General features: G+C 38.2%; 1 protein-coding gene and 1 non-coding gene across 2 annotated transcripts; both read right to left on the reverse strand.

Moving 5' to 3' along the window:
- Window positions 1–1,883: 1,883 nt before the first annotated feature.
- On the reverse strand, window positions 1,884–26,166 carry LOC6567425 (protein Skeletor, isoforms B/C). The gene is made up of 14 exons (XM_032740147.2): window positions 26,019–26,166; window positions 15,127–15,203; window positions 14,902–15,053; window positions 7,178–7,289; window positions 5,681–5,814; window positions 5,520–5,604; window positions 4,611–4,811; window positions 4,434–4,454; window positions 4,024–4,348; window positions 3,738–3,952; window positions 3,405–3,676; window positions 3,212–3,342; window positions 2,662–2,825; window positions 1,884–2,595 (listed from the first exon to the last, which is right to left on the reverse strand). Exons 1-14 carry the CDS (start codon window positions 26,164–26,166, stop codon window positions 2,443–2,445), a joined length of 2,190 nt encoding a protein of 729 aa, XP_032596038.2. The 3' UTR covers window positions 1,884–2,442.
- LOC6571736 lies at window positions 17,854–18,019 on the reverse strand. Its single transcript, XR_047265.2, has one exon. It is a non-coding gene; the product is annotated as a U1 spliceosomal RNA (small nuclear RNA).
- Window positions 26,167–27,486: the final 1,320 nt, after the last annotated feature.

The raw sequence follows: 27,486 nt of genomic DNA on the forward strand, positions 1-27,486 counted from the left end.
GAAGCTGCTTATTGACATCAATGTTTCAATTTGTCTACCACTTAATTGTTAAGGGCTCGTCTGCTTCTGCTTATGCATCTTCTGAAGCAGGTGTTGTTAATGTCTCATTTGTCGCATTATTTATGATTTCCACTTGATGGATTTACAATATGTGTTCATATTATTGTCTGACTCGTATTAACGCTTTTAAAATGGAGTAGTTCTTGCATGCATATATACTTATGAATTTTAAGTGCTTACTTCTTATTTAATTAAGTTGGGAGATTTGAATGCAAGTTAATGAAAGATTTGGTTTGATATTTTTGCAGAAAAATGTTTGCTATCTAATTTTACTTAAGTACAGAAGTGCTGCATAATTTATAATCGACATGAAAATTCATTTATATAAATATATATATATGTATATATATTTATGTATGTATTGTATGTATTTATGCATTTGGATTATTCATTGCAATTCATATGTATATATAAATATATATATATATATATATGTATGTATTGTATTTATGTATTTATTATTATGTAGTTTAATTCAATACAATACGCAATACGAAAAATGTATTTATAAACTGGTGTGCTTGGACTCTTGTGCGCTTAGTTGCAAAAAAATTTATACAAATATTCAAATTGCCTTACAAAACTCAATCGAGCCCCAGGTCGTAAGCCTATACCTCTGTATATACGTAAATCTCAAATGTTGTTATAAAAATCTCTAATATTCTGATGGCTCTCTGTTGTGCCGATGAATTCTCTGTTTGCTGTTCGTTCACATTTAGTTTAAATCATTTATAGCTTACAAAAAAACAAAACAAAAAACAAAAATAAAAAGTTAACTGGCTTAAAGAAAGTCACACAACAGAAACTTAACAAATTGATAAGTACTTAAGAATAATATATGTTCTAAGTATTGTTCAAGAGCTAGAAAAATTCATCTTATTATGCTTTCAAATGTGTACGTCTTTATATTTAGTATATACAATTTATATATGTATATGTATATAGTATATTTATTTTAGATATTTTTTTCTTTCTTTTTAATATATATCAAAACCTTGCCCAACTTGTGCGTACAACTACCAAAAGGTATAAAGTACAAACATTACTTAAATTCAATATTTTCTTATATTTTCCATTCAAAACAATTCGCAAGTGAGTTTTATTTTTTATAAGTAGTACAAAGTATCTTTAATTTTTGACATTTGATTATTGTCACAAATATTAGGTGTATTTTGTTTTGTATTTTTGATTTATTTATTGTCTTATCATAGTTAACGGCAAAGAACAAAAGTTATGTATATAAATGTATTTATAAAAAGAAAAACATCAATTATGCAAAGAGTTCAAAAGTTACAAGAAAAAACATTTGATAACAAAAAGTTGGAATCCTTTACTCCTTACTCCTTAACATTCCCAATATAATATTGTTATTGTTACATGAAGCACCACAGTAGTCAGTAGCAATAATAAAATAACTTGCTTCCATTATTAAAGAATGTATTGGTATTGTTGGTTTTTTTTCTCTCTTAGTTTTTGTAGTACATTTAAAATGTGTAAATTTATTTATTGTATCGTGTTACTCATTCGATTTACATAGATATATGCCTTTTATTGTCATATCTCGTTACCAATTTCTTATTCCATAAATATTTTTCTTATTGTACAATATTATTTGAGCTCAAGTTTCGGCTCAACAAATTATTTTCTCTTGTTTTGTTTTCTTTTGTTTTGCGCACATTTATTTATTGTCATCGTGTCGCGTTTATTGTTTATTGTCGGCTTACATTTACATAGAACCGCATCTATATATGTATAGAGATATATATCTATATCTATATATATATATATGTACAATGTATGTGTGTTTAATTAGTAGTTGTTGCTAGAAAAATTACAATTTCACTGTAAATTTAAATGTAAAATGTAAATGTATAAGTAAGTTTCGTATGCCTATTTCATACACGGTAAAAAAGTAGAATTCCATACACGTAAATATACAAAGAGTTCTTGCTGCGCATTCCTAATCAACTGGCCTACTGGACTACAGTTGTAATCGTAGATACGAACTACAGTAAGCACTCACACACGCACACAATAGTTTCAACAGTTTTACATCTTAAAAATTATTATTATGAAGATATGTCTTTCAGATGATATTAGCCTGGTTGTTGTTCTTATACAAATGCCTCTCTATCCCTTTGGTGTTCCAAGAATCTCCAACAAACAACACGTTGTGTTCGTACAACTCGTTGATATTTATGATGTGTGATATTTATATGTGATATGAAATTATAAATTCGTTTAGAAAACTTGTTAAAAAAGACTTCAACATGGCTTGGGATATGTAAAGTGTCTTGCAAGATATGCTCCAACAAACAACTGCCTTGTCCGTTGGAGATCTCGGAACATGCACAAAGCGTCAGTTTAACGACTATCTGACTATCAGGCAAGCAATCTAGGCCGCCTTACAACCAGGCTAAAAACTGACAATATCATGTAACAGAGCAGCGAATAGAGTCCTTTGCCTTCAGATGCGGCACTTGCGCCAGCATCCACCACATTGATCCGCCAGCCAAGATTGTTGTGTGTGAAGCACTGCAATTGAAGTGGGCAACATTAGCTTATTTTCCTACTTAGGTGTTGAGGTGTTAAGTGGCTCACCTGATAATAGAGTGTGTTGGGTGCATTCATTGGCACCGTCCAATTCATGTAGCCCGGTTCCCCATCCTCGCATTGGAAGATCAGCGTGTCCTTATATTCCTCGAAGGTCTCAATCTCTGACGAGCGGTCCACAGTGCGATGCTTCCATTCACAATAGCGCCCCACTGGCAAACAAAAAGAAAAGCAATCTTAAAACCCAACAGCTAACTGAATGCGCCCTTTGTATGGTTTTCATGGTCTACGTTGATTTTTAGCTTTTCACTTTTCTCAAAGTATCTCAGAGTATTCTGAAGTACCGCTTCATATTGCTATGCAAATATGGCAATAAACCTGTTGCCCACAAGACCTTAATCACTAAATAAAGTTGAAACACGTTTCAGATCTTTGAAAAAGAGTTTGAATCGGATGAATAACAAAAGAGTTGCATACAAAAGATTAGCAAAATTACTTCGTCAGCCATAAAGGGAAGCTTTTGATTTATTTAACGCATTAATGGCTTAGGATGTCAGTCATGAATAGATCGATATATATATATAGATATGAAACTCACCGGCCGTGGGTATGGCATTGCCATCTTCGTCGTATTCAACTCCCGCATAGGCCTTCTGCTTGCGCGCCTCTAGGCCAGTCTTTTGACCCAGACCGCCCTCCGGCGAATCGGTAATGTATATTGGATGATAACTGCCAGAAGATGCAAATTAAGTACATGTTCTGATTATCACACATATAGTTGTACGACATACCTGGCCGGCTGGGAAGGATCGTTACCGCCCTCGACTAAGAACTCATATGTCAAACCGCGCTCCACAGTTATTTCCGGTATGAGAAGATCGTTAATGTACCAAGCAATGCCCCACGAAGGTACGCCCGTAATCGCCGTATATCCCCGCTTGCCGCCTGTGGGTCCAATGCTGGCCCGGAACTTGTGTTCGCCAACAATCTTGCGTGTCGGCCACGCCTTGGGACCGCTTTCATCCTTGACATCATACAGCGAGCTCTTGCACACATGATCATTCTGTAATTGGCCCCAACGTGAGATCAGCTCGTTGAAATTTGTTTCTACCGATTGTACTCACGCGGTCTGAGAAATTGATGCGTATGTCATCGGGATTGTGATCGCTGGTGGTGTGTGCGTGTGCGTTGGCCTCCTTGCGTGCGTTGAGTGGTCCCACGGCAGCGATGATAGATACCTCGCGATCAATGGGAATGGGCATGTCATAGATGGCCTCATTGGTTTGCAACAGACGCTTATACCGAATGCTGGTGACACCGTTCTTCCTGTCACCGCTGACTGCAGTGCGGAGATATAGATAGAGATAGTATTATTTGTGAAAATAAACTTGTTCATTGTTGTCTACCCACCCACAATAACATCATTGCGTGCTCCGATGCGCTCATCGGGACACACACCACGTTGGCCATCGCACTGCGATAGATCCGAGATGAAATAGTCCTCGGCACGAAAAACGCGCGCGTTCGTATCGTAAAAAGCAACCACAACATCGGATTGTGCCATTTGGGGACGTCCATTGGCGCCGGACAGACCGAAGGCCATATACTGATCCTCGGTGATGCGGCCGAACAGTTCGATCTGCAGATATTCACCCTGCAGCTCCCACTTGACCTGCAGTCTGTTGGGCAGGATCTCACGGCAATTGGAGTAAACGGGCCGAGGTGTCGTTGTCGTCTGTAATGAACAGAGATTAGGGATAAGTTGGCGTGCAACCGATTGGAAGATGCAGCATGCATGAGGCCGGGACTCTAGTACTTACGGGTGTATACCACCATGAAGGCTAATGCGGCGCATATCGGTTAAAGAGATATACAATTATGAGTTATGTGGGAATGAGCATATGGTTAAGTACAGGTGTTCGTGTGTGTGTGTGTGTGTTTGTTCGTGTGTGAATTTGTGGGTATTAATTGAGATGCAGCTTTTTGACATCACTTACCGTGATCTTCGTTTGGCCCAATGCAGGCGGCACATCGAGGTCCTTGGGTATGAAAACATGTCCAAAGTTGTGCCTATATTCCACACACCACACGGCCAACCAGTCGATATCGTAGACGGTCAGGCTGCCGGGCAGTTGAATCTCAATATCCTCGCCCTGATAGCCACGCAGCGGATCCAACGAGCCAACCTCATTGGGCACCTAAAATTCATAATAATAATAATAATCAGTATAACACTTAAATGCGTAGAGAATGGAGAATGGAATTGCAGTTTTAATTATTTTTAAAATCAAACCTAATCATATTTAACTATATAAGTCTCTTGATTTCTTTAGATAAAATAAGCTGACAACTTTTTCAAATCTTTTTGGTTACCTTTCGATTAAGAGTAAGTTGATAATCATACAAATGAATGGCAAATGTAACGAATTTATTCGTTCATTTTGGATTGGAAACTAGCTTTAATGTAATAATTGGAAATTGTAGACCAAAGTGATTTTTATATTATTGTAATATAATAATAGCTTTCGGTATTATATGATATAACGCTTCGATGTCGTTGATTCTTTGTCAAAGTGTGCTTAATCGTAATAACTCACGTAACTGAAGAACTTGGTTTAAATATCTTGGTAAGCACAAAAGATTTTCTTATAAGAAGTCATATTTTGACCGATTCTTGCTATGAGAGATAAATGATTTGGTTGATTTTTTGCTTTTTTGAATGTGAAAATGTCGTTGGTTATAGATTTGCTTCCTATAAAATGTGCAAAGCTACAATTGGGTATTTCATGCACAGTGTAAAGTGGAAAAGTAGCGAGTTCTAAGTACTACAAAACAAATTCCTAGAAAATGTTTTCCTTAGAATACTCAGAATCGGGAACTAAATAATATTTAAAAGTGGTACCAACCTTAATGCCCATGATATTTGGCTCGCTGCCATTGCCCACCCAAAAATAGGCATCGGGTCCAGCGCCATCGTAATGCAGATTGGGTCTACACAATTATAGTTACATACATATTTATGTATATAAGTAAGTTAAACATTGTTCGATTTTGTTCATGCGCTTACATATAGAATGTTTTTGCGTCCAATACGCTAATGTTACTGGAGCGTAGTCCATGGGCCAGTCGCCTAAATTCTGGCAACACACGTGGCTTGGGCACATCTATGCCAGGTGGTATAAAAACCTCTCCAAAATCGACCTGCAATTAAAGAAAACAATATGAATTGTAACAATATAATATCGAAGCTTGTGCAATTCAACAGAAATATTATTAAATAATATTTGAAACTATAACAAGAATAATAATATCAATACAAACAGGTAAATCTTTTATTTTTTATAAATAAATAGTGTATTTGGCAGGTCGAAATACGTTTCAGCTTGCTTCTCACTGTTGTTGTAAGCCAAAACATTTGTATATAGGAGTCTTATATATATATAAGCAGGCTAACGGGATTGTGAGGCCCCCAAAAAATAAGCGTGCGCGCGCAGAACTCCATAAAACAACACTCACACACAGACAAACATACCCCCAATCTGGACTGCTTGTGCGAGTGTGTTTGTGTATGTCAGTGTGTGTGTGTGTGTCTGTGTGTGTGTGTCAGCCCCCAAGATATTTTTTGACTGTCAGTCAATGGAAGCGGAGAAACAGAGAGCGTGCGTAACACAAACACACCCAAGCACATACATATACACACACACACACGCACGCACTCGCAAATGTAATAGTAACAGTAACAGCTCGACACCCTGTATAATTCTTCGCTGTGCGTGTGTGTGTGTGGAGGGGAGTGTGCGTGTTGTGTCTGTGTTTGTGTATTTATATGTGTGTGTATATGCAACCACTTGAGTTAATCAAAAATGTCTGCTGTAATTTATTTTACTATGGCGGCCATCTTTGGCTGCCACAGCTCCACCCAACGCCCACTTCAAGCCCTACCCCAAAACCCACAACCAACTCTCCTCTTCAGCATTATGTTCGCTGGTAGAGTTGTGATAACATTTTTGCAGTTCAATTTTACAAAAAGTAGATGCATTTTTTTTTTTTTTGTGTTTTTGCTCAACTTAAACAAAGTAATTTTCAGCTTGCTTCCGCGCGAAGCAGGCGGAGTTCAGCCTTGTGTGTATGTACTGCAAAATTTTGAGGAGTTGAGCTCTCCTTGAAATGGGGTGCGGTCCGGCTGCTGTGAAGCTCTCGGATGCGCATTTGTCTATGTAGAAATGTAATTAAAAATCTAAAAAAAAAAAGACAATTCTAATGAAAACAAACTTTGCCTCCACTTGGCCTGACAAAACTGACCCACATCCAAGCCAAAAATAAATAAAACAAAATCTTTTCATTTTCCACAAAATAGCATAATGCCAAAAAAAAAAGAAAAAAAAAGAAAACTTTAGCCCAAGTGCAGTTAAATTACAAAAATGTAATTACAAAATGGTTTTGGTCTTCACTAAATACACACATAAATCTGTTTGAAACGGCGCGTGCCGCTTTGAGCAACCAAGAAAATCAGCAGAGACAGCAGCAGCAGCAGCAGCAGAAGCATCAAAATGGAAAGACTTACCGTAAAGCGTCTGCACCACACCGACAGCCATCGAATGTCCTTAATCCTTTTGCCCATGGGTAAGCGCAGTATGATGTCCGTATTGTTGTGCGCCTGCAGAATGGGCGGATCACTGCGGGAGACATGACAAGAGAAAACATTATAGATAGTAGACATAGTGTGGGTGCGTTGTGTGTCTGCCTAATGCAGCATTTAAGTCCTTAAAAATCCCAAGAACTGCATCAATCCTATTCCATCTCATCCATCTCATCCTTGTGTATCCATGTCTATACAGTGTAAACGGCGCTTATTAAAAATCCCGCTGCTGCCGCTGCTCCTATGCCCACAACTCAGTGTCCCTGTCGGACAGAAGGTCGTCAAGCCATCTGGCCTCGAGGCCCAACTTCGATCCAACAGAGCACTGGTCAACAGAGCACGCCTCCAATTTGCACTGTCAATATTGACGACGGCTTGTAGTTGCAGTGTCATTAAAATTAAAGTGTAACCAGCCAGAAGATGACACAGTTTCAACCATGAATAATATGTTGGCGTGTCTCTCAGCCCATTTGAAAATGTTTTCACCCCCATCACCCTTGTAGTGACTGCAATTTTATCTGAACAAAAACACAATCGCCAATTTATGCTTGTAATTTTAATAAGCAAACCCATTTGCCAAAAATAGTATTATTAAGTTGAATTTTAAAACAATAAATTTTTTTCGAGCGCAAGACTCTAAAAATTTAATAGCAGCATCGATATACGTAGCTATATTTATGTACAGAAGTATCTATCGTAAATTAAATTCAGTTAATTACAGTGTTATAAGTGAAATTGGGTCAAAAGTGGCACATTTTAATTTACCATTATAAATAATATATTTGCAAGTAGCCTGAATATATTTTTGACCTGATTAACTGATTTATGTTATCTAATTTTCAATAATTGTTTGGAGTCCAAAATGTGTTTATTTGATTTAGTGTAATTATGTTACAGTGTATCATATTTTGACTGAAGCATTCCTTATTTCGGTTTATTTTTTGCGCTTGCATAATTTTTTTTGGCTCTGACGAAGATTTATTGCTAATGCAACGATGCGTGGCATGTCACACGTCCCCCCGCACCCCCCTCATAAGAGTATATGTAATGCTTGTACCTAGCACCGTATTACATATATATATATATATATATATATATAAATATATGAGCATTTGTGTGCAGCGATGCTTTTCATGTGTACAGCTTTTAATGTTGTGGCAGTTGTGGAATATCTGAATGTGAATCTCATTAATGAAAACTTCAAATTGAATTGAATTATTCATAATCGCTTTAAAATGCACCAATTAGAATAGAATTTTCACATATAATTAGTTGGAATTTCAAAATTACCAAAGGAAAAAATTTACTACATATTTAAACTGCCTTTGTTTTTTTTTTTAATTGGTCGTCTTTTAAAATAATATATATTGAAAGTTTTCGATGAGTTCTTTTCTCACATGAACATTACCAACTATAGAATGGGCTAAATAAAAAAATCCACTTGCTTGTATAAATATTTTGTTTGATATCATTTTACACAGATTATATATGTATTGAATAGTAAAAACCCACTTTGTATGTTAAAAGTTTTCTCTCTCCAAGCTGCTTTAATTTGTATGATATTATTATGATTGCGAATTGTTGAGAATTTAATTTATTAATTTCATGCATGAATGCAATTGGAGTTCAGCTTATATATATATATATATCTATATCTCTGCTGTTAAGTCAATTTACGCTTCTGGTCTTGCACTTTGTAATAAGGAACCCACTTTAAAATTAAAAAATCAGCACGCAGACTACAGTTTGGCTATGTTGAGTGAATTTTTCAACATCGCTGTTTGCTTAAAGTTGAGATTGCACGGCAAAAGTTTAATGCAAAAAGTTTGCTTAAATGTTTTCAAAGGGTATGTTGAGTTGGGCATGCCTCAATTCCAGTCTTTAACTATGCCAACTAACGTGAAAAGAAAGTAATATCTCATTCACTACATGATTACAACTATGTATCTGCCATAAAAATCAGTTCTTTCTCGGAATTTGGGCTTCAGTTGATTAACCAAAGTATTGTGGCTGAGTGTGCACAATCGTAAAATGCTTAAGGCTTTTCACAGTGCTTAAACTCTTTCAATAATCATAAACAACTTGACGTCGAAGTACGCGTATATCAATCCCAAGAGACATTGAGTTCTCCGATGATAATCAGAAGGCAAAATATATGTAAGTAATCAGCATTCGCCAACTGACATAAAAACTTGAGGGTGTGTTTGGTGGAGTACATTGTTAAGGGATGTGTGTGTGTGTGGGTGTGTGTGTGTGTTTTGTATGTGTATGCGTCAATCAGTCAAGCAGAACTGACTGTTGTGTAACAAGTGTTTGTCAGGCCACAAGCGACATTAGACATTGGACATGGCTAAGCACTTAATTTACACCCTTAAGGAAGGACGTCCGAGTTTTGCAGGTTGACCTTTAATGAGACCAAAATAAATTGAATGCTTCTGTGTCAACAGCAGCACAACGAATCTGTACGAATCTGTACGTATCTGTATCTGTGTCTGTGTCTGTATCCGTGTATCTGTAAGATACATTCATTTTGATTTCGTCAGGCTGTCAGTCGCTGTCCTCCTTCACTTTCTCACCCACTTCGGTTTGTTGTTTGCCTTTGAGTTCGGTTTTCCCATTGCAAATACGTTTGTATGTATTGTGTTATATTTGATTTGATGAGCTTCTGCTGCTTGCTGTGTATGGGCTTGAGATTCAGATACATTGATGCACTCAGCACACAAATCCATAAGCATCTATCGATTTTCTTATTGTTGTTTGTTTTCGTTGTTGTTACAGACGAGCACACAGACACACACACACACAAACATACACAAACATACACACAGACACTCTTCCCCCCAATTAGTTTGAAAGCCTGACGAGTGTGCTGTCCTCCTCTTGTTTATTTGTCTACTGGCCTGCAGCAAACACTGAATCCAAAATCAGAAACCAAAGCCCCAGCAGCAAAAGCAAAAGCAACAGCAACAGCAACAGAACAGTGCCAAAGTTCAGTGTGTCAATCACTATAGCTAGTTATTGACTTGGCTGCGTGCACAATTTCCGTTGAATATGACAACAACACGAGGAACAAGGCTGAAACAACTTGTTGCGTTAGTCTATCAAATTTTAGCTCAATGCGTTTCTTTTTTGCTAGCTGACTGGCATTTCAGATTTGCTTGCCTCGCAAAAGCGCACAACAATTGCGCCCGGCCCAGAAACTAGGCAACAAAACGAGCCAACTCAGCAGAGAAATAACACACGCCAAGCGACAAATGACAGAAACAGAGTAAAGCTCAATCAACCCACAAAAAATACATATATTTATAAATATATTCACTTTATATACATACGAGTATGTGCTGGTGCATAGCCATGTATTTCCAAAAATTATAATGAATATTTAATTTTTGCGCCCCATCTAAGTCATCAGCAGCAACAGCGCCAGATGAGTCCCGGGCAACGACCACTCAATTAAATTTATATGAAAATATAAAATATGTTGTAAGGGCGGGCTTCGAAGCATGCTGCATTAGTCACGCAGCAAGGGGAAACTCGTACATATGGACTTATTACAGTCGAAGTGTATACCCTGTGTCTTGTCTTATAACTCATTCCGCATTTTGGAACTTTAGAAAATGCTCTTAAATTATTTATTTATGATTGAAAATCTGTTGAGTTTTTACCAAAATATGGTAATTTTGAAACCAAGATCAGGTTGTTAGCTGTTACATGGGCTCTATCCAAAAATCTCATGCCCAAATATGCCAAGTAATAACTAAATGTGATGTTGCCATTGAAAATCTCTTGTTTAAACTTTAGTAGTTGGCAAAGCTAAACGTTACAAACGTATAAAATTGAGAAAAATACTATTCACATTTAATATTTTATGATATTTTTGTATCTTTTGCAATATTGACAAACTTTATCTTAAACTTTTTGTCAATCCCATAACAAAAAAATATTAGACAACGGATTTGAAAGTAACTCTACAAAATGGGGCAGTAAAATCGCTTTTAAGCAAATTATTTTGATATGACAAAAATATAGTACAACTGGGATGCTAGTCTTCAAATAGATATAGATATTTTCCTGTTGAAATGAGAAATTTTATCATTTATCAGTTTATGTATTCTGAGAAATTATGTAATTTTTGATCTGTGCATTAAGCACTTTGTTGTTACGGCTGCAGGATATCTGCGGGAATTTCGACTTTTTGAAAACTCAAACCGAAAAAGTGCCAGCAACAGGCGCAACTACTTGAGGCGTCTGCCACTCATTGTGTTTGCTGTCGGTGTCGGAGCTGAACAACATTTTTTATTTTTATTTTTTTGTCGCTTAATTGAGTTGAAGGCTGGCAGCAGCAGGAGCAAAAAGGCTTTTCGCCTGTTGCGGCTGCGTTGTCAACGTTGATTAACATGAACACAATGAATGATGATGGGCTGTGAGATTGGATGGCTGCCGCCTGCTCACTCATTAACTCACTTGACAATGGGCATGCTAAACTAAACTGGAAAGAAAAAAACTTCGTTTTTCCACTTTGCATGCAACACATTTTAATGAGATCAGCATAAATCAGTATCAGCAACAGTATTGAGTTGGGGGTGGGTGCTGGGTGCTGGATGCTGGATGGTGGATGGATGGTGTATGCTGTTAACAGGAGTAGTTGGCTTTGTGCATTGTAAAACGTTGCTCGAAATGCAAATGAGCAACAGACAACGGACCAACGGGGCAACGGGGCAATGGGACATCGTCGTCATGGCAATGGGGCGTTAATCAGCACAGCGTTGCTGCCGCTTTCATGATTCTCAAAAAATTCTAATTTAATTACTTATGCTCGATGCATCCATTGTGACACACACACAGCACACACAGCGGGACAAAGCGAGCGTGAACATTAAAAAGAAATGAGCAGCGACGCCAGCAGTGACGCCAGCAGCAGCGTCAGCAGCCCTTCAGCTAAACGCTGTGTTATATATATATAATTAAAGCTGATTGACGGGCGCTCAACGTTCAAGTCGCTAAGGCTGTCAGCTGCTATTACAAATGCTGGATGGCACAGTTGCCACCCAGATTTTGTCAATCAAGTGCATTTATCAATTAGTGGTGCCCCAACATGTACATGCACTTTATGTATCCAAATAAAAATCAAACTGAAACATGCATCGAAGTCATTAGACACAATAAATGCGCTCAATTATTTCGCCCAAATGTATGCTATGGTTAGCACTTAGCCGCGAAGCCACATAATATCAGCAATCATTTAGGCCCACCTGCCAATCCGCCAACACGCCAACCCAGAGGAAGGTGCATCTGGCATGCGGCTTATTGTGGCATGGGTAATGTGTGTGTGTGTGTGTCTGTGTCTGAAAGCGTAAAAGCGTGCAAGCGTTGGCGCGACGCTTCTCGTTCCGGGCAGCGACTCCAGTCCGCCACCCCGTATACATACTCACGCACACACACACACATACACTATGAGGATGAGGCATGGCAGTGTTATACATTGAACTAATAAAGCTTGGCACGTGGCATCAACAATGAAACGCATTAAAGTCGATTACAATATGAAGCTGGCAATGGAATGGGGTATGGGGTATGTGTAGAGTGGGGTTTATGGGGGTGTGGGTACCGTATTTCCATTTTCAACTGGCATGGCTTGACATGTATGTATGTGTGTGTGTGTGTGTGTGTGTGTGCACTTCTTCATGTACACGTCATCAGGCAGCAACGTCAACATCAACATGAACAACTTTCGCAAAGGTTTTTCAAGCGAGAAACCGCGTGGCAAGTGCACAGAGCAAGGGGATAAAAAGCATGCATAAAACGTATCGGAAAAGCATTTCAAAGGACGTCCAAAAAAAAGAAGAAGCATTTTTGGATACAATCTAAGCTTGAGCGTGCAGCGAACTTGAAACTTATTTGAATCCAGCCAAAAAAAACATTCGAAATTTTGTTGATTTATTGTCATTTTGGTTTTTCGTATGATTTTGTAAATTTGTTCGTATATTTAAATAATCCATTCTTAAGCGATATTCACATTTCAATGAACTGAAAAATCGTGAATATCAATAACAGACTGCAAACCAAGTTTAATTACTTAAGCACTTTTGAAACATTTTGTTAGCCGAATAATAAATGGGAGTCCAGCACCACAGAATTTTACTTCTAATGAGTGTTTCTATGGAAAGCATTTGTTAAATTGGATCGTTGTTGTAAATTTTGTTTCCAAAACGAATATAAATTTCGCCCTTTAGTTAATGTGCTCGTAAACTTTATAATCATTTTCAAAATACTCAGCGATTGTTCCTAGGAAATGTTGCTGTAAGTTTGTGCCTTTAGCAAATATAGCCGAAAAACACTCTTTACTTTCAGCACCTGTCAAAAAAATGAACTTGTTTTTTCTTTTTTGTAAATCGACTTTTTGCATATGTGTTCCATATTTGTTGTTGCTATTATTTTTTGGTGGCTAAACGTGACATTTTTGCACTGCGCAGGCATTCAAAAAGATTCAATGGGAAACACAAATCTTGACAGGTCTTAAACATATCTCAGGGACATGACAAAATGTCAGTGACAAGTGGCCGTGGCTGTGGATCTGAATGTGGCACTCTAGTCTAACCTTGGCATGCGATTAGCGGCTCGCAATGCGGCTTGGTTTAATGACAATGATCATGAAAATGATAAGGATAAGGATTAAAATGCGTTACGAGTTGCATTTGAATGCCTAATGCCTAATGCCTAATCAGTCAAATGACGTCAAATTGTGTGCGTTGCATGCAACGCATCGAGACGCGACGCTAGCAGCTGGCTCAGCGCGACTTAGTGTGCTCAAGTGGCCGTCATGTGTGGACATAGCTGGAACAGAATGAGCACGAGGCATGAGGCAGGTACAGGTGCAGGAGGAGGAGGAGGAGCAGCATTAGGGAAAGACCAAGATGCCAGTTCACAAGAAAGCAAGGTAAATAAAATTCAGAGTAGTGCGTCTTAACCTTGTGCTGCTGACGACTTAAAGTAAATACAACTAGAATGTGGCTACAATTCACAAATCTCTCTCTCTCTCTCTCATTCTTATGCTCGTTTTCTGTGTCTCTTTCTCCCGTATACACATGTTGCTGTGGCTTTCATTGTTTGCTGTTGTTTGTGGGCTGTTTTGCCACCGCAGCATGCTGTGCTTTACATTGCTGTGCCACACACACACACACTCACATACATAGTAGCACAATATATACGTATGACCGCAGATCTAACGTAAAGAAATAAATGAGTTTTTCGCATTAGGAGGCAACGAAGCGACAACAGCAACAACAACAACATTAACAACACCAACAACACCAACAACAGCAGCAACAATAAAGCATTAAACGAACGGCACGAAGCGACTTCGCAAATGGCAACCAAGATGAAAAATGTTTTTTAATTTTTAAAAGTGGTTTCATTGTCAAGCGTGCGTAACGTAAAATCTGCAAGGATACATAGCACGCACGCACACCCAAACACACACACACACACACACACACATGAACACTTCAAGTGTAAGGAAATGGGCCGTTGCGCTCGAGTAGCCGGCATCCAAAAATGCCGCCCAAGAAATTCAAGCAATACATATCTATATATATATATATATAAAATATAATTCGCAGTAGTAAAATATAATATATATTGATACATACGGTCCTTTGTATTCCTCCGGATAGGGTATAATATAGCCATCGGGCGATGGTCTCGCCGTTTTGCCCACCCAGAAGAAGGCATCCGGTCCGGTGCCGTCGTACGCAAAGGATTTAACAAACAGCGTTGACTCATCCACCGCATAGATGGAACCCTAGAATAGTGAGAAATTTTTAAAATGTTTCCTTTATTGTTTGACCAGTAGCGAATCCATTGAGTTTGCCCACCTTGATGCCATGCGCAAAGTTCGTAAACTGTCCAATGTAGCGGCCAAAATAGGGCTCCGGTGGAGCACGTCCCGCAGCTGGAAGGAGAGGAAGAAGACATAAACTAGAGTTTGAAATGGCTTTTTAATTCATCTAAAACTTTGGCAAAAAACGAATTAACTTTCATGTTGCACCTATCAAAGGGAATACAGTTGTGCTGCAGTTGCCGCATTCGTAATCCCAAGACTCTAGAAATATGCTGGGCAAAAACAAAGAGCGTCAGCTTCCTTACAAATTAATCTGCTTCACCCAAAAACTTTGTCACACAGAATGTGCACGATGCATAAAGTTTTGAGTTTCAGTCTCAGTTGGCTGTACAATTTAGTTCCCAGGACTCCACGATTCTTACCTCGACTGGCTAGCATTTGCTTTGAATAATGATGACTGCTTCTGGGAATGGGTATGAATATTATGCTGACGTTGATAATGCTGATAATGATGATAATGATGATGATGATGATGATGATGATGATGATGATGATGATGATGAAGATGATGATGCTGCTGCTGATGATGGACTTGGCAGCTTCCAACTCTGTTTGCAATACTCTTGACAGGTCCTTGGGGAGTTGTTGCTACCCCGCTGTGACTTTGCCAAGAAAATGATTGAAAACCATGAAATATATTGAAATTCGATGCTAAATTGAAGAGAGAGTGAACACATGCCCGGGGATATCTAACCAAACATTTGGAGCTGCATGCAAGCAATCTCAGCTCAAAAGCGGAAGGCAAAGCTAATTTGTAGTTGACTTCTGAGTGTCTCAAAAAGCTGCAATCTTTTATTTGGACAACCAGAAAACTTGCTTTGCTCTCTGCCAGAACAGTATCTACAAATAATCTTAATGAGAACGACATATGAAGTCTACATACTGACTTTTAAATATTGAAGAAAAAAAATACCAATATATACATAAACAAATTTATTTTAATATTAAATATTATTCGTAAATTGATTGAACACCATGAAATATGAAAAACAGCAGATTTCTGGAGGACATCAAAATTATTATTTACATAGCAAAATATAATTAAATATTAAGTAGCAAAAGCAATAAAATTTCAAGTCGGCAATTTAATTGAAATTAAGCAGCCTTCGCAATAATAATTGATAAAGCAAACTTGAATGCAACAAAATGAATTAGTTACAATTTCAGTGCGAATGTTTTTTTGCTCGTTAGCAAGTTGTTGTTGCAGCATGTTGCGGCACAGTCACTCATGCCACTTCATACTTGGCACACAGGGGTAGCTGAACAAATAATGCCCGGGTATTCCCCAGAATGTCTCAATTGTATCGACGACAAAGGCAATGATGACAGCCAAGGCGACGCCAATAGCAACACCAATACAAATAGCAATAGAAGGGCAGGGCAGGGCCGGGCAGAGCCGGGCAGGGAGGGAGGTGGGACAAGGACGTGCGCTCAACGTAATATGCATTAAATCTACTAATGCGTGCATTAATCTCTGAAGATTTGGACCGGCCCGCAAACATGCAGCACGTGTCTCCACGAAATATACGTGCTCGAGGATATTTATACAAAGTGATGACGAGCACGTTGACGCTGATGTGGATGAGGTTGTTGATGTTGATGTAGCCGATACCCGATGAGATGCTCATAAAGAGCTGGCAACTGAGCCTAAGGCTGTCCTCCATCTGCTCTTCTTGTAGTTGTTGTTGTTAATAATGTTTTGGTGGCTGCTGTGAACGGATGGGCATTGACAGTGGTGACAGGAGCCGAGGCAGTGGACTGCATGCCAAGCAAATAATAGTTCAATGGACATGTCTATCTTTCTGCCCGACTGGCTGAGTGTTTGACTGCGGCTGTCTGCCGATATTTCTCTTCATTTAGTGCGATAAGATTTGCCGCGACAGATAAAGATGTCGTTGCCAGGCAAGGAATGGCTTTTTATTTGGCTACTCGATTGAGACACCGACGGCGACGGCGACGGTGTGTTGTGACCCACATTTCAAATGAAATTTAAAGCGAAACAACAACATTTAACAGGGGATGTGTGTTCATCTTCTTTTTTTAGCAATAAAAAAGCTAATCATGCTTAAGAGCAGTTAGTCCTGAATATTGGGAACGCTGCACCCGGTATCTATAGCAATAGCCTTAAACATTTGCATTTATGCAGACAGCATAAGCCCTATAAATGAACTGGTAACCATGGGTATCAGCACGCACCACTACTGAAAGGGCTGCTGCTGCTGAATACGCACCATCGATCCTGGCCCTTGTGCCTGGAAAACATTATTCAAAGGCGCTACTCTCTTCCAAAGGGTTGGCTCCGCGCATCATACACAAATCCGAGCGCATCCCTCTCCGGCTGCACAATAGTAATTCTCATCTGGTTGTAGTAATCATCAAAAGGACGACGACGACGAGTCGTCAGTCAGGCAATAACTACAAGAGACAGACAGAGAGAGAGAGAGAGAGAGAGAGAGCAACAGCCTAAAAGCCGTAACCACTGGCAACCAAAAAAATGTCACGAAAATTAAGCCGATTTGAAGCCCTAAATACAATGTCAGCATCATTTGTGCTGGGGACAACACAATACAAAAGCTGTCTTCTTCTCTGCTGCTGCTAGCAAAGATGTGGTATAAAAGTATAGCACAAAAATGTTATTAATACAATAAATAGTGCATTGGAGGACTGTTTAATTTTAGTTGAGTAAGATGTATTATTAAATGTCGGGACGGCGCGAACGCCATTCCCGGCTACCAAAAATTACACGCACGAGTTATTCACATTAGGAATAATCGCAGAGGTCAACTCAGCCGAATGTGCAATGACCGAGCCTCACTCCGGAGGAACCGCCTTAGTGATCACGGTTAACCTCTACGCCAGGTAAGTATGCTTTTCTCAGCTCGGCAACTGAACTACCATGGCCACACTGCTAGAACCACTTGGGAATTACTTGGGATAGAAGGTATGCACAGGACCCTGAAAGTAGGCAACACTGTAACGCAGGTAGTTATTTCACAGGATATTTCAGAGAGATTTATTGCAATTAGCTCGAAGACAGGATAGGGCCGAGATAATGAGGTTATAAATGCCGCAACGGTTGCTGCTTAATATAATCGTCCGTGCTTGGTATTTATTCTATTTATTTACTCGTCGCAACATCAAAGGAACAAATGATAATTAAATTCGCACTAATCTGCCCGTAATTTATTTTATCACATGCCCATCTTCGACTTTGACGTCGTCATCAACATTATCGTCAACAGGGGTTCTGCTCTGCTTCTGTTTCTGGTTCTGGTTGTGGTTCCGCATGCACGTCGCACACACAACGCACGAAATTCCAAATCAAATTTTCATTTACTTCCCCAAATAGACTCTCGGCAAGCAGGTTGCCCTTATGCACCCCATACCCCAAATCCCACAGTCCAAATGCCTGGGAAGCCGGCGGGTTCATTGGTTGGTTGGTCGCCCAACATCATTAAAGCTCGAAAATATTCCTCCCCCAGAAATGTTGTTGTCTATGCTGTGTACTCCCTTATATCACGAGGGATGCGTGCTGTATGCTTCAATGTGTGTGTCTGTGTTGTGTGTGTTTGTGTGTTGTGTATGTGTATGGATGGCAAATCGAATAAAATTTAGCTGACTCAATAAAAATCAAAAAGCGTTAATGCTAACGATATGACTTTAACCTGAAACCGAGTAAATTGTTGCTTGTGTCAAAGCCAAACAAAAAAAAAAAAGAAAAGGGGGTCGACGATGGCATGAATTTTGGGCGGAAAGGCAGCAGGATACGGCAACTGGAAGCAATATTGCACCGTAATCTGACAGCGACAATTTTCGGACTTCTTTTCCTTTGCGTGAGGGGGCACTGGCTTTAAGACTTGCCAAAGAAGCGAAGCGACAACGCTGAAATAAATGATGATAAATAAATAGGAAAACGCGGAAAAGAAGGCTGGACTCGCGTACACAAACAAGGCAAAAGGAAAAGCGGCTAATGAATACAATCAAATGGAATCGGATGGGTTGGGTTGCGATGGGTTGGGTTGGGTTGGATTAGGGGCAGCATCTTTTCGGTGCCATTGATCGATGAATGGGGTAACTCAACTGTCGCCACGGCTGATTGTTGAAAGGCGTCTGGGCATTTATTTGAATTGCCATTTCGCTTCACTTAGAGCAACAATCATTTACAGTCGCAGAACTCTCAGATATCATTAATTATAAGTCCATAATTGTTTTAGGCGAAGACGGCTTCTTATAAACGGTTCAAGAACCTACACTTGTTATGATATTTTTAACCATTATTAGTATTATAATTCGAATTTTGCTTAGCTAAATAAATATAATTAATTATGATTAACATTATTTAGCTAAAATAAATTATTAACCTTTTATAAATTAAAACTTCTCAAACTCATGTTGTAGTTTTATAAGCTAAACAATTCCGCAGAATTAAAAGAAGGAATTCAAAAGCTTTTATTGCAGTCAAACAGATACTTTGAAGTCACATATCACCTTTTTCTAATTCAATCTGATTTGCCTCTCAAATAATTCTACAAATTGTTAATTTTTTAATTGGCATATCAATTTCATATTAATTAAGATTATTAAATATTCTTTCGCAGAAACCCTTCTGAGTGTTCCCAAAAATGAAACCGAGTTGGCATTGTGGTTTTCTGTATGAACTAGTTTTTTCCAGTTTATCATATTTATTTTCATTCATATATAAATATAGGTAAAAAGGGTTTTACAGCATTGTAAGAGGAAACTTCCCGTGTGTAAGCATTTCAATTTTAAGGACAAAATAGTTTGCCATCGACATAATATCATCATATAAAAGTCTGTAAAATCTGGATTGGTTCATATGGCTGCCATAGCATCATCATCTTATAAAAGTCAGTAAAATCTGGATTGGTTCATATGGCTGCCATAATATGTAAATCAATAGAACGCATTCGTTTTGTCAATACCAAAATGTACTGCTGTAAGGATCCGTCCGTTCGCATAATTGTATCTTTCCGTTCGTAAACGATGAAGATATTGAAAATCCAATATTCAAACTGTAAGATCAGATTTCTAAACTGTGCAACAGTATTTAATCTTTGACACCCCAAAGAAAATAATTTTTTCCCTTCGGGTGTTTTGTCTTCAATTGCTGCCCGGTAAGCCAACAATCGTGGGAGATTTGTAAGCGACACGATACTCTATCGCTCCCACCGCCCCCACTTGTGCCAGAGAAGGGGGCGTTACCGCTCAGTGGGAAGTGAGCCCAGCTCGCTGTTCGCCTTTATATTTATTTCAATTTTATGACTTCATGTTGCCCAAAAAAACAAAAACAAAAACAAGAACAAAAACACCAAACCACAAACGAAATGAAACTCAAATATGTACACAAAGTTCCAATGTGGTCGACGGGGAGTCGCTGCTCGGGTTCGCTGCAGCAGCAGCAGCAGTTGGCTGGGTAGCTGGTTAGCTGGAAAGCTATACACAATTCGTATATCGTACAGTGTACGGAGTGTACAGATTAGAAATTTAGCGTGGCAACATCACAGAGGGGGGCAGGACAACAGCTGAGCCGGGCACTAGTGAGACTGAGGGCAGGGGCGTGGCGCATTGACACCCACACAGAATGTTGCGCAGACATCGCCGTCTCAGTTCCGCATGCTGCCGCAGCAGCTTCGTTTGGTGGTGGTTTCTCTGTATGCAACCACAGCTACCGGCATGGAGCCTTTACGGCCAGCAACAATCGTAACAACAACAGTAACAACAACCGAATGAGGAACAACAATAACAACGCGAATAAAACGGCAGGGATTGCTTCTTGCTTGGCAGCGCACGCTTCAGCTAATTTAATCTCTGCAAATTGCTCGACAATCTGCGCGGCATTAGAACTACACACGTGAAAAGTGATATACTCACTCTCTCTCTCTCTCTCTCACTTCTCTCTCTCTCTCTGTCTGTCTCTTACCCCTCCTCGCTTTGACTCCTGCTGTGTGTTGCTGGTGCGAATTAGATTAAATTGCAAACTGCTTGGCAACTTGTGCGCTTAGTTTAACGACCATCGTTTGCTAAACTCTGTTGACTGCAAATACGCGATAAGCTTGTCAGCACACTTGTCGCCAATTCACAATCAAGGCTTGGCCATATCCCAAAATCATGTTAGCCACATGATATAAACATCACACATCAGTCTGCACTTCAACAACGTGACTCGTTCCCTGCCCATAACAACGACCACTGCAACCAATTGAATGGCAATCAATCTTACAACACATCTGCATGTAATACATATATAGATATTTATTATGGTATATGGTACAGCTCGAAAATAATAAGCAAACCAGTTCCATTGTCTGGCCAACTTATGTGCTATTCGAACCAGCCAATTAGCATTAAACACTGATTTGCTGAAAAATGATTCGTTTTTTTTTATATGATATGAATTGAATGCAATTATGTAACTATAGTTACAGCGAATTCATAAGCTGTAAATGTTGTGCAAGTAGTCTTTCTTTTAGATGCAGGCAGTGCAAGTAGTCCAACAGAGCAAACACATTTTTGGTCCCAGCCTAAAGATATGCTGTCTATTCGAAAATGCTTTGAGACACTTTAAGAACGGCTCAAATTTCTTGCTAGCTTCATATTCTTGATTCCTTCGAGGCTTATCACATAACGTCAATTAACAAATTAACAACAATCATCAATTTTTTATCTGGGATTGAAGTACTCAAGTAAAATCATTATAATACATAATATCATACCGAATGTACATACGCAAATAAACTTTAATTTATATATAGATGGACTTTATTAAAATTGATATAAGATACGCAGATTTGAAGCAGAGGGTCAACATTTTTAATTAAAATTTAAAGTTAGATTTTGTCACAGTTATCTAACACACAGATTTCCCAATAGTTGCAGCTTGCTGACGCAACTTAGATTTGAAAGTTTTGCTCAATTAAACAATTCAAGGATGACAACAATATTTCTAAAATTCAAAATAATCAATTTATAACAGTCACACTCTGTCGGCCACCACATGACACATCAATTGACAGGCCTGCTCAATATTGTCATTCAATAAACACAGCTCGCATTGTGCGGTTTTGGCTCTGAAATCAATTGCAAGCGCATTTGTAATGCTTTGCACGCACTTTTGTGCCTGGCCAGACACACTTTCATTTTGATACCCTTGCAAAGAGTACCTCACTTTTGTCGTTCCACAAACTAAATGAGTTGCTCTAAGTAAGTTTGTCTGTGCTTCTGCTTCTATGCAATCAAGTCTCTCAGTTTGGAGACATCCTACTTGACGCAAAGTGTCAAAATCAATCGGATATGACCACGATAACGTATATTTATTTATTCATCTAGTCTAAAACCTTAAGCTAATTTAAAGAGTTTGCTTTAAGTAAGAAGACTCCAATTTAAGATGGTAAACGTATTTCACATTTAATATTCTATATTTTGTCTTAGTTGAAGTTGGAGAAGAATGAGGGCATATCGTATAGAAGTCTAAGAGACTATTAAACAAGAGACTTTAAATTTCGAATGTGATTTCTCGCAATTCAAGTTTCTTTCATTTTATCGATAACTTTCCTCATTCCACGAATATCGATATCGACTGCACATCTTAAACATGTTCGACTACTGATAGATAATGACTTGCGTTCAGGGTATCTTCTAACCGAGCACTCTCGACTAGAGCATTCTTACTTGCTTTTGTTGTCGATATTTGCCACTCATATTTGTGGCATGTTAATTAGCCGCCAAGACGAGCGGCTGCTTGCCAATGGAATTGAGTTCAACGACGACAACAACTACAAAACCAACAACAACAACAACAACACCAGTTACCGCAACAGCGACTGCGACTGCGACTGCGCTTGTGCATTTCGTTTTTAATAGTTTGAGTTTTTTATGTAGTTGGCCTTTTTTCGTTTCTTTTTTTTTTCTCTCAAAAGTCTTGTGTTACGTAACCGGCATGTGGGCTGCCGAGTCATTTATGTTTTCTGTTTGCTCCACTCGCAGCCAGCTCTTGATGTGTAACTTTTAGGCCAAGTCTGCAGAAGGTGTCTGTGTGTGTGTATGGGAACTGTTGGCCAAGTATGAGAAGTCAGCGTCAACCGGTTTTCACATTACACCATTCGTTGTTTTTTTTTATTTTGGCAGTACGCTTAATAATGCCAGGCATTTACACTCCCAGCACGTCAGAGGCGGCGATATGAATGATTTAGTTTGCTGCGGTTCAGTGGCCTTTCTAATGTCTTATCCCAGTGTTTAGCATAATGCGAACGCGAAGAGTAATTCCTGGCCATAATTATTATTTGCAACGCAAATATATTGCCAAAAACTTCAAGACTGGCTAACAAATCGAAATATTTCGCGATCAAATGCGGCTCATTATGTTGACATATTAATTGGTGTGGCAACCGAGGCACAATGAAGAATTTAAAGAAAGATCTCGTTTCCCTCGTGAAACTTTAGAGCCAATCAAAAGCAACCCAAAAGTTGAATTTTTAAGCCAAGCTTCTTATAATAATTAGTAAATGCAGCTGCAAGCCAGTTAACTATATGTAAAAAGGCTTAAACATGCTATATTGACAGAGAAATCAAAGTTGTTATAATAATTTCAGTGAGTTAATTATAATCTTAAAAATGCTTTTGAAAGTTTTATACATTTACAAAGATTGGATTTTTTTTTAACAAATCTTTAATATTTATTTAAACAGCTTTGTGAAATTTTCCAGTTGAATTCAATATGAGCTGACCATTTGCATAATTGTGTATGCAAATTCAAGCAGATAGCTGGAAATGCATTTATGCCTCATGCAATCGTAAATCTCTAATTCAATGCGTGACTAAATGGATGAGAAAGTTAAAATGCTTGCTGTGTAAAAAAGTGTGGCTTTTATTATCATTTTTGTATTTTCCGTCGTTTGCTGCTGACCAATTGCGTGACCGAAGCGTCGGTGTCAACGGTTCAATGAACCAAAAGCCATTCTCTGCCGTCCGCCTCTGTTGGCCGGGCTAATTATGATAATTAAGCGGCCAAAGCCATGTATTTTGTGTAATATGCAAAACAATGGCTATTCTTTGATTTAAAAACTCGCATTTTTAAATTGTACTCATAAATGCTAAATGCGCATAAGGCCAAAACACCAATCAGCCAACTAACGTTGGCAGTAAGAGGTAAGAGGCTTATATACACAATAAATTATATTTTGGATGATTGTCGAACGTTGATTGTTGCGTTAATTAAGTGACTGATGACTGTTGGGAGAGATCAGCAAGCATGCAATGTGTCTTTCTTTCCCCAGATGTGTCTTTGTTTCGCTCATTAAGCCAAGTTACAAGCAATTTCAAACGGTTGGTAAATTGCTTAACTACAACTAGCGGCATATTTTAGCGCATTTGGCTAAACTTATTGCCAGACAATTACTTATGTATGTTTGTACTTCTGTATATATATGTATGTACGAATGTGTATATGTATATGTATGTATGCACACATATGTAAGTAAAATTGAATAAAGCCATTTTAATCACATGATCATTAGTCATTAGTCTTATACCCTGCAGAGAGTATAATAATTTTGTGCTGTTTGTTTGTAACGCATGCTCAAAAATTATATATATTCCTGATCAGCATCAGTGCCAAGTCGATATAGCCATGTCCGTCTGTTCGCCTATCCTATCATTTAATCATCCTGATGAAATTTGGAACAGATTCGCCTGTAACTGCCATACGAACAATCAATCTAGGATAAAAATCTTTTTGGTTTAAGAAAGATTGTCTAATCTTTTTCTATATTCATCTTTTATATTAATCGAATGACAATAAATATACTTTTTACTCTCTTTTAGCCGCAAAAATGTATATTACATAATTGCATTATAAAAAATGTGTTTTCTATATTTAATCTATGAAAATGTATGTAATTAATATTATTGATTAAATTAACTTTGCCTTGCTCTGTACTTGAGTGAGTTCCCATTTGTATGTAACAAAAATATCCGAATAAATTAAATATATAATTGAAGTGACAACAAAATGCATTCACAAATAAATTTACAATAACGTCATATTGACAGCCGAGGCAATTGACAATAACATCGAAGCTGTTAGCACGATCAAAGTTTTGTCGGTTTTTAAATAAATAATTTTGTTGTAAGATGTATAGTATCTAAATGTGCAACATTGATAAGATCAAAACAAACAACTCACAATTGCAACAAATTAAACGCATAAAATGAAATAGTTGAGTCACTTAACATTTAGTTCTTAGTCAAATAACTAACTAATACTAATGGATAGAGTATATCGTTCTCGAATAGTCTGATAAGGCAAACCCTGTGCTAATCGTTTAGTTGTTAGCACACTAACCAAATGAGTTGTGCTTCGTTGTTAATGATTGGGAGCTGGAATATAAGGAATAGTTGATGATGGGAAGTGATGCTTGTTTTTTCTTTTGTTTGAATAACAAAAACCGAACACTATTAAATCGAAATTTTATAGCTATGGAAATGACGCATCAGTTTTGCGAAGTGCAAATAATTACTTTTATTAAGACTACAGCCAAGTTGAGATACATTTTGTAGAGGCTCGCACTTGTTGAGATTCAATTGTGCTTCGGCCACAATTGAAGTCGTAGCTAAGACCTTGTCCAAAAGCGACTGCCAAATAAGCCGACTTGAGTTTTACGATTTATTGGTAATGATTTTTTGAGTACATTTGCTTGGTACTTCAAGTGCTGAAGTCATATCTAAATTATAAACTGAGCGACAAATTTGCCGACTCACTTTTATTGAAAGAGAGTAAAAGTGTTCATTCACACCCACACACACACACACACACACATATATAAGTTTTTATTGGTGTGCTACACTCACCTTGACAGACGAGGCAATTGACCAGAATTGCAACAGCAACAACAACAAGTAAGTGTGACCATGAGCTGATTAATCCTTTTGCTGCTGATGCTGCTGCTCCTGATGTTGTTATGGTTATCCTCGCTCTTCGCATGCTAGCAGTTGCCATTGTTGCTGCGGCTGCTGTTGTTGCAGTTGCTGATGCTGTTACAGTTGATGCTTCAGTTTGTCCCTGACGACGCGTTTTTCTCCACACTGACGGCGTTTCCATGGCCAAAAATATTTTGCGTTTCACGCAACGACCAAAAATCCACACGAACTTATTTCTGGGAACTCTACTGATGCTATTGTTCTTGTTGTTCTTGTTGTTGTTGTTGTTTTTGTTTGGCTTGGACATGCGCTTGCGTGGGTGTTCCTTGGACAACAACAAAATAGTCGATTAGCAGGTGTTTTTGGGGGAATGTGGGGCTTGTGGGGAGTCTGAATTTCAGGTGGGCTGCTGCTGTCTCTGCCTTAGACTTTAAATCAGTTGCTGCGAACTGATTTCTTTCTTTTTTCTTCTTCTTTTATTGTTGGTGGGTGTCTTCTAGTTGTTGTTGTCAAGTTGGCGGCAAACTGTTGTTGTTGTTGTTGTTGCTGCTCTTATTGTTGATGTATTTTGCTTGTTTTCCGTTCTAATTCAAGGTCTCACATCGTATTATGCAGGCTCCATTATACACACACACACACACACACAGACGCTCCCACACGCAGGCACGGCGTGGTATTGGTGTTTGCTGGTGTGTTGCCTTTGTGTGTTGGTGTCGTCAGCTCTCTGCTTTTATTGTAGTATTGGTATTTGTAAGTTGGTCTACAAAATGGCGAAGGTTTCTATTATGTTTTTCTTTTTATTTTACTCTTGCGTTTTACTGCGGCTGTATAATTGTTTTTTTTTTTTTGGTTTTTTATATTTTAATAATTTTCTTTACTATCTACATAATTATTAATTGAAATTTTTTTTATATTTTTAGCTTATTAATTTCTTATAGAAATTATCTAAGTTATTGCACAAATTTCACTTTGTCGTTATTGTAGTTGGCTTAGTTGTAAATTTATGTTGAAATTATTGTCGATTTCACGTACGATATTTAAGTATTTAAATTAAATTTATAAAATTGAAATAAAAGGTTTTTATTTTGGGCTTTGCCCATTGCTATAGATGCGTTTTCAACGTATTCCACTTTTATTCAGTTATTATCATTGCACACTTTATTATAAACTTCTTAGTAAATAAATCAAAGTTCGTTAAAACTTGTAAATAAGTGTCGTTTTGATTTTTTTATTTTTTTATTTCGATTAATATTGCATATATGTATATATATTTGTCACCGCCAAATGTGTGTGTGGAGCAGAATGAAACGGAAAAAGGCGTTTTAAACGCCGCGGCTCGCAAAACGCGCGTCAGGAACAAGCTTCGGCCTCAGACTGAGTGCCGCGAAAATTCCAATAG

This window comes from Drosophila grimshawi, unplaced genomic scaffold (assembly GCF_018153295.1).
Source record: "Drosophila grimshawi isolate 15287-2541.00 unplaced genomic scaffold, ASM1815329v1 contig_311, whole genome shotgun sequence".
Lineage (NCBI taxonomy): Eukaryota > Metazoa > Arthropoda > Insecta > Diptera > Drosophilidae > Drosophila > Drosophila grimshawi.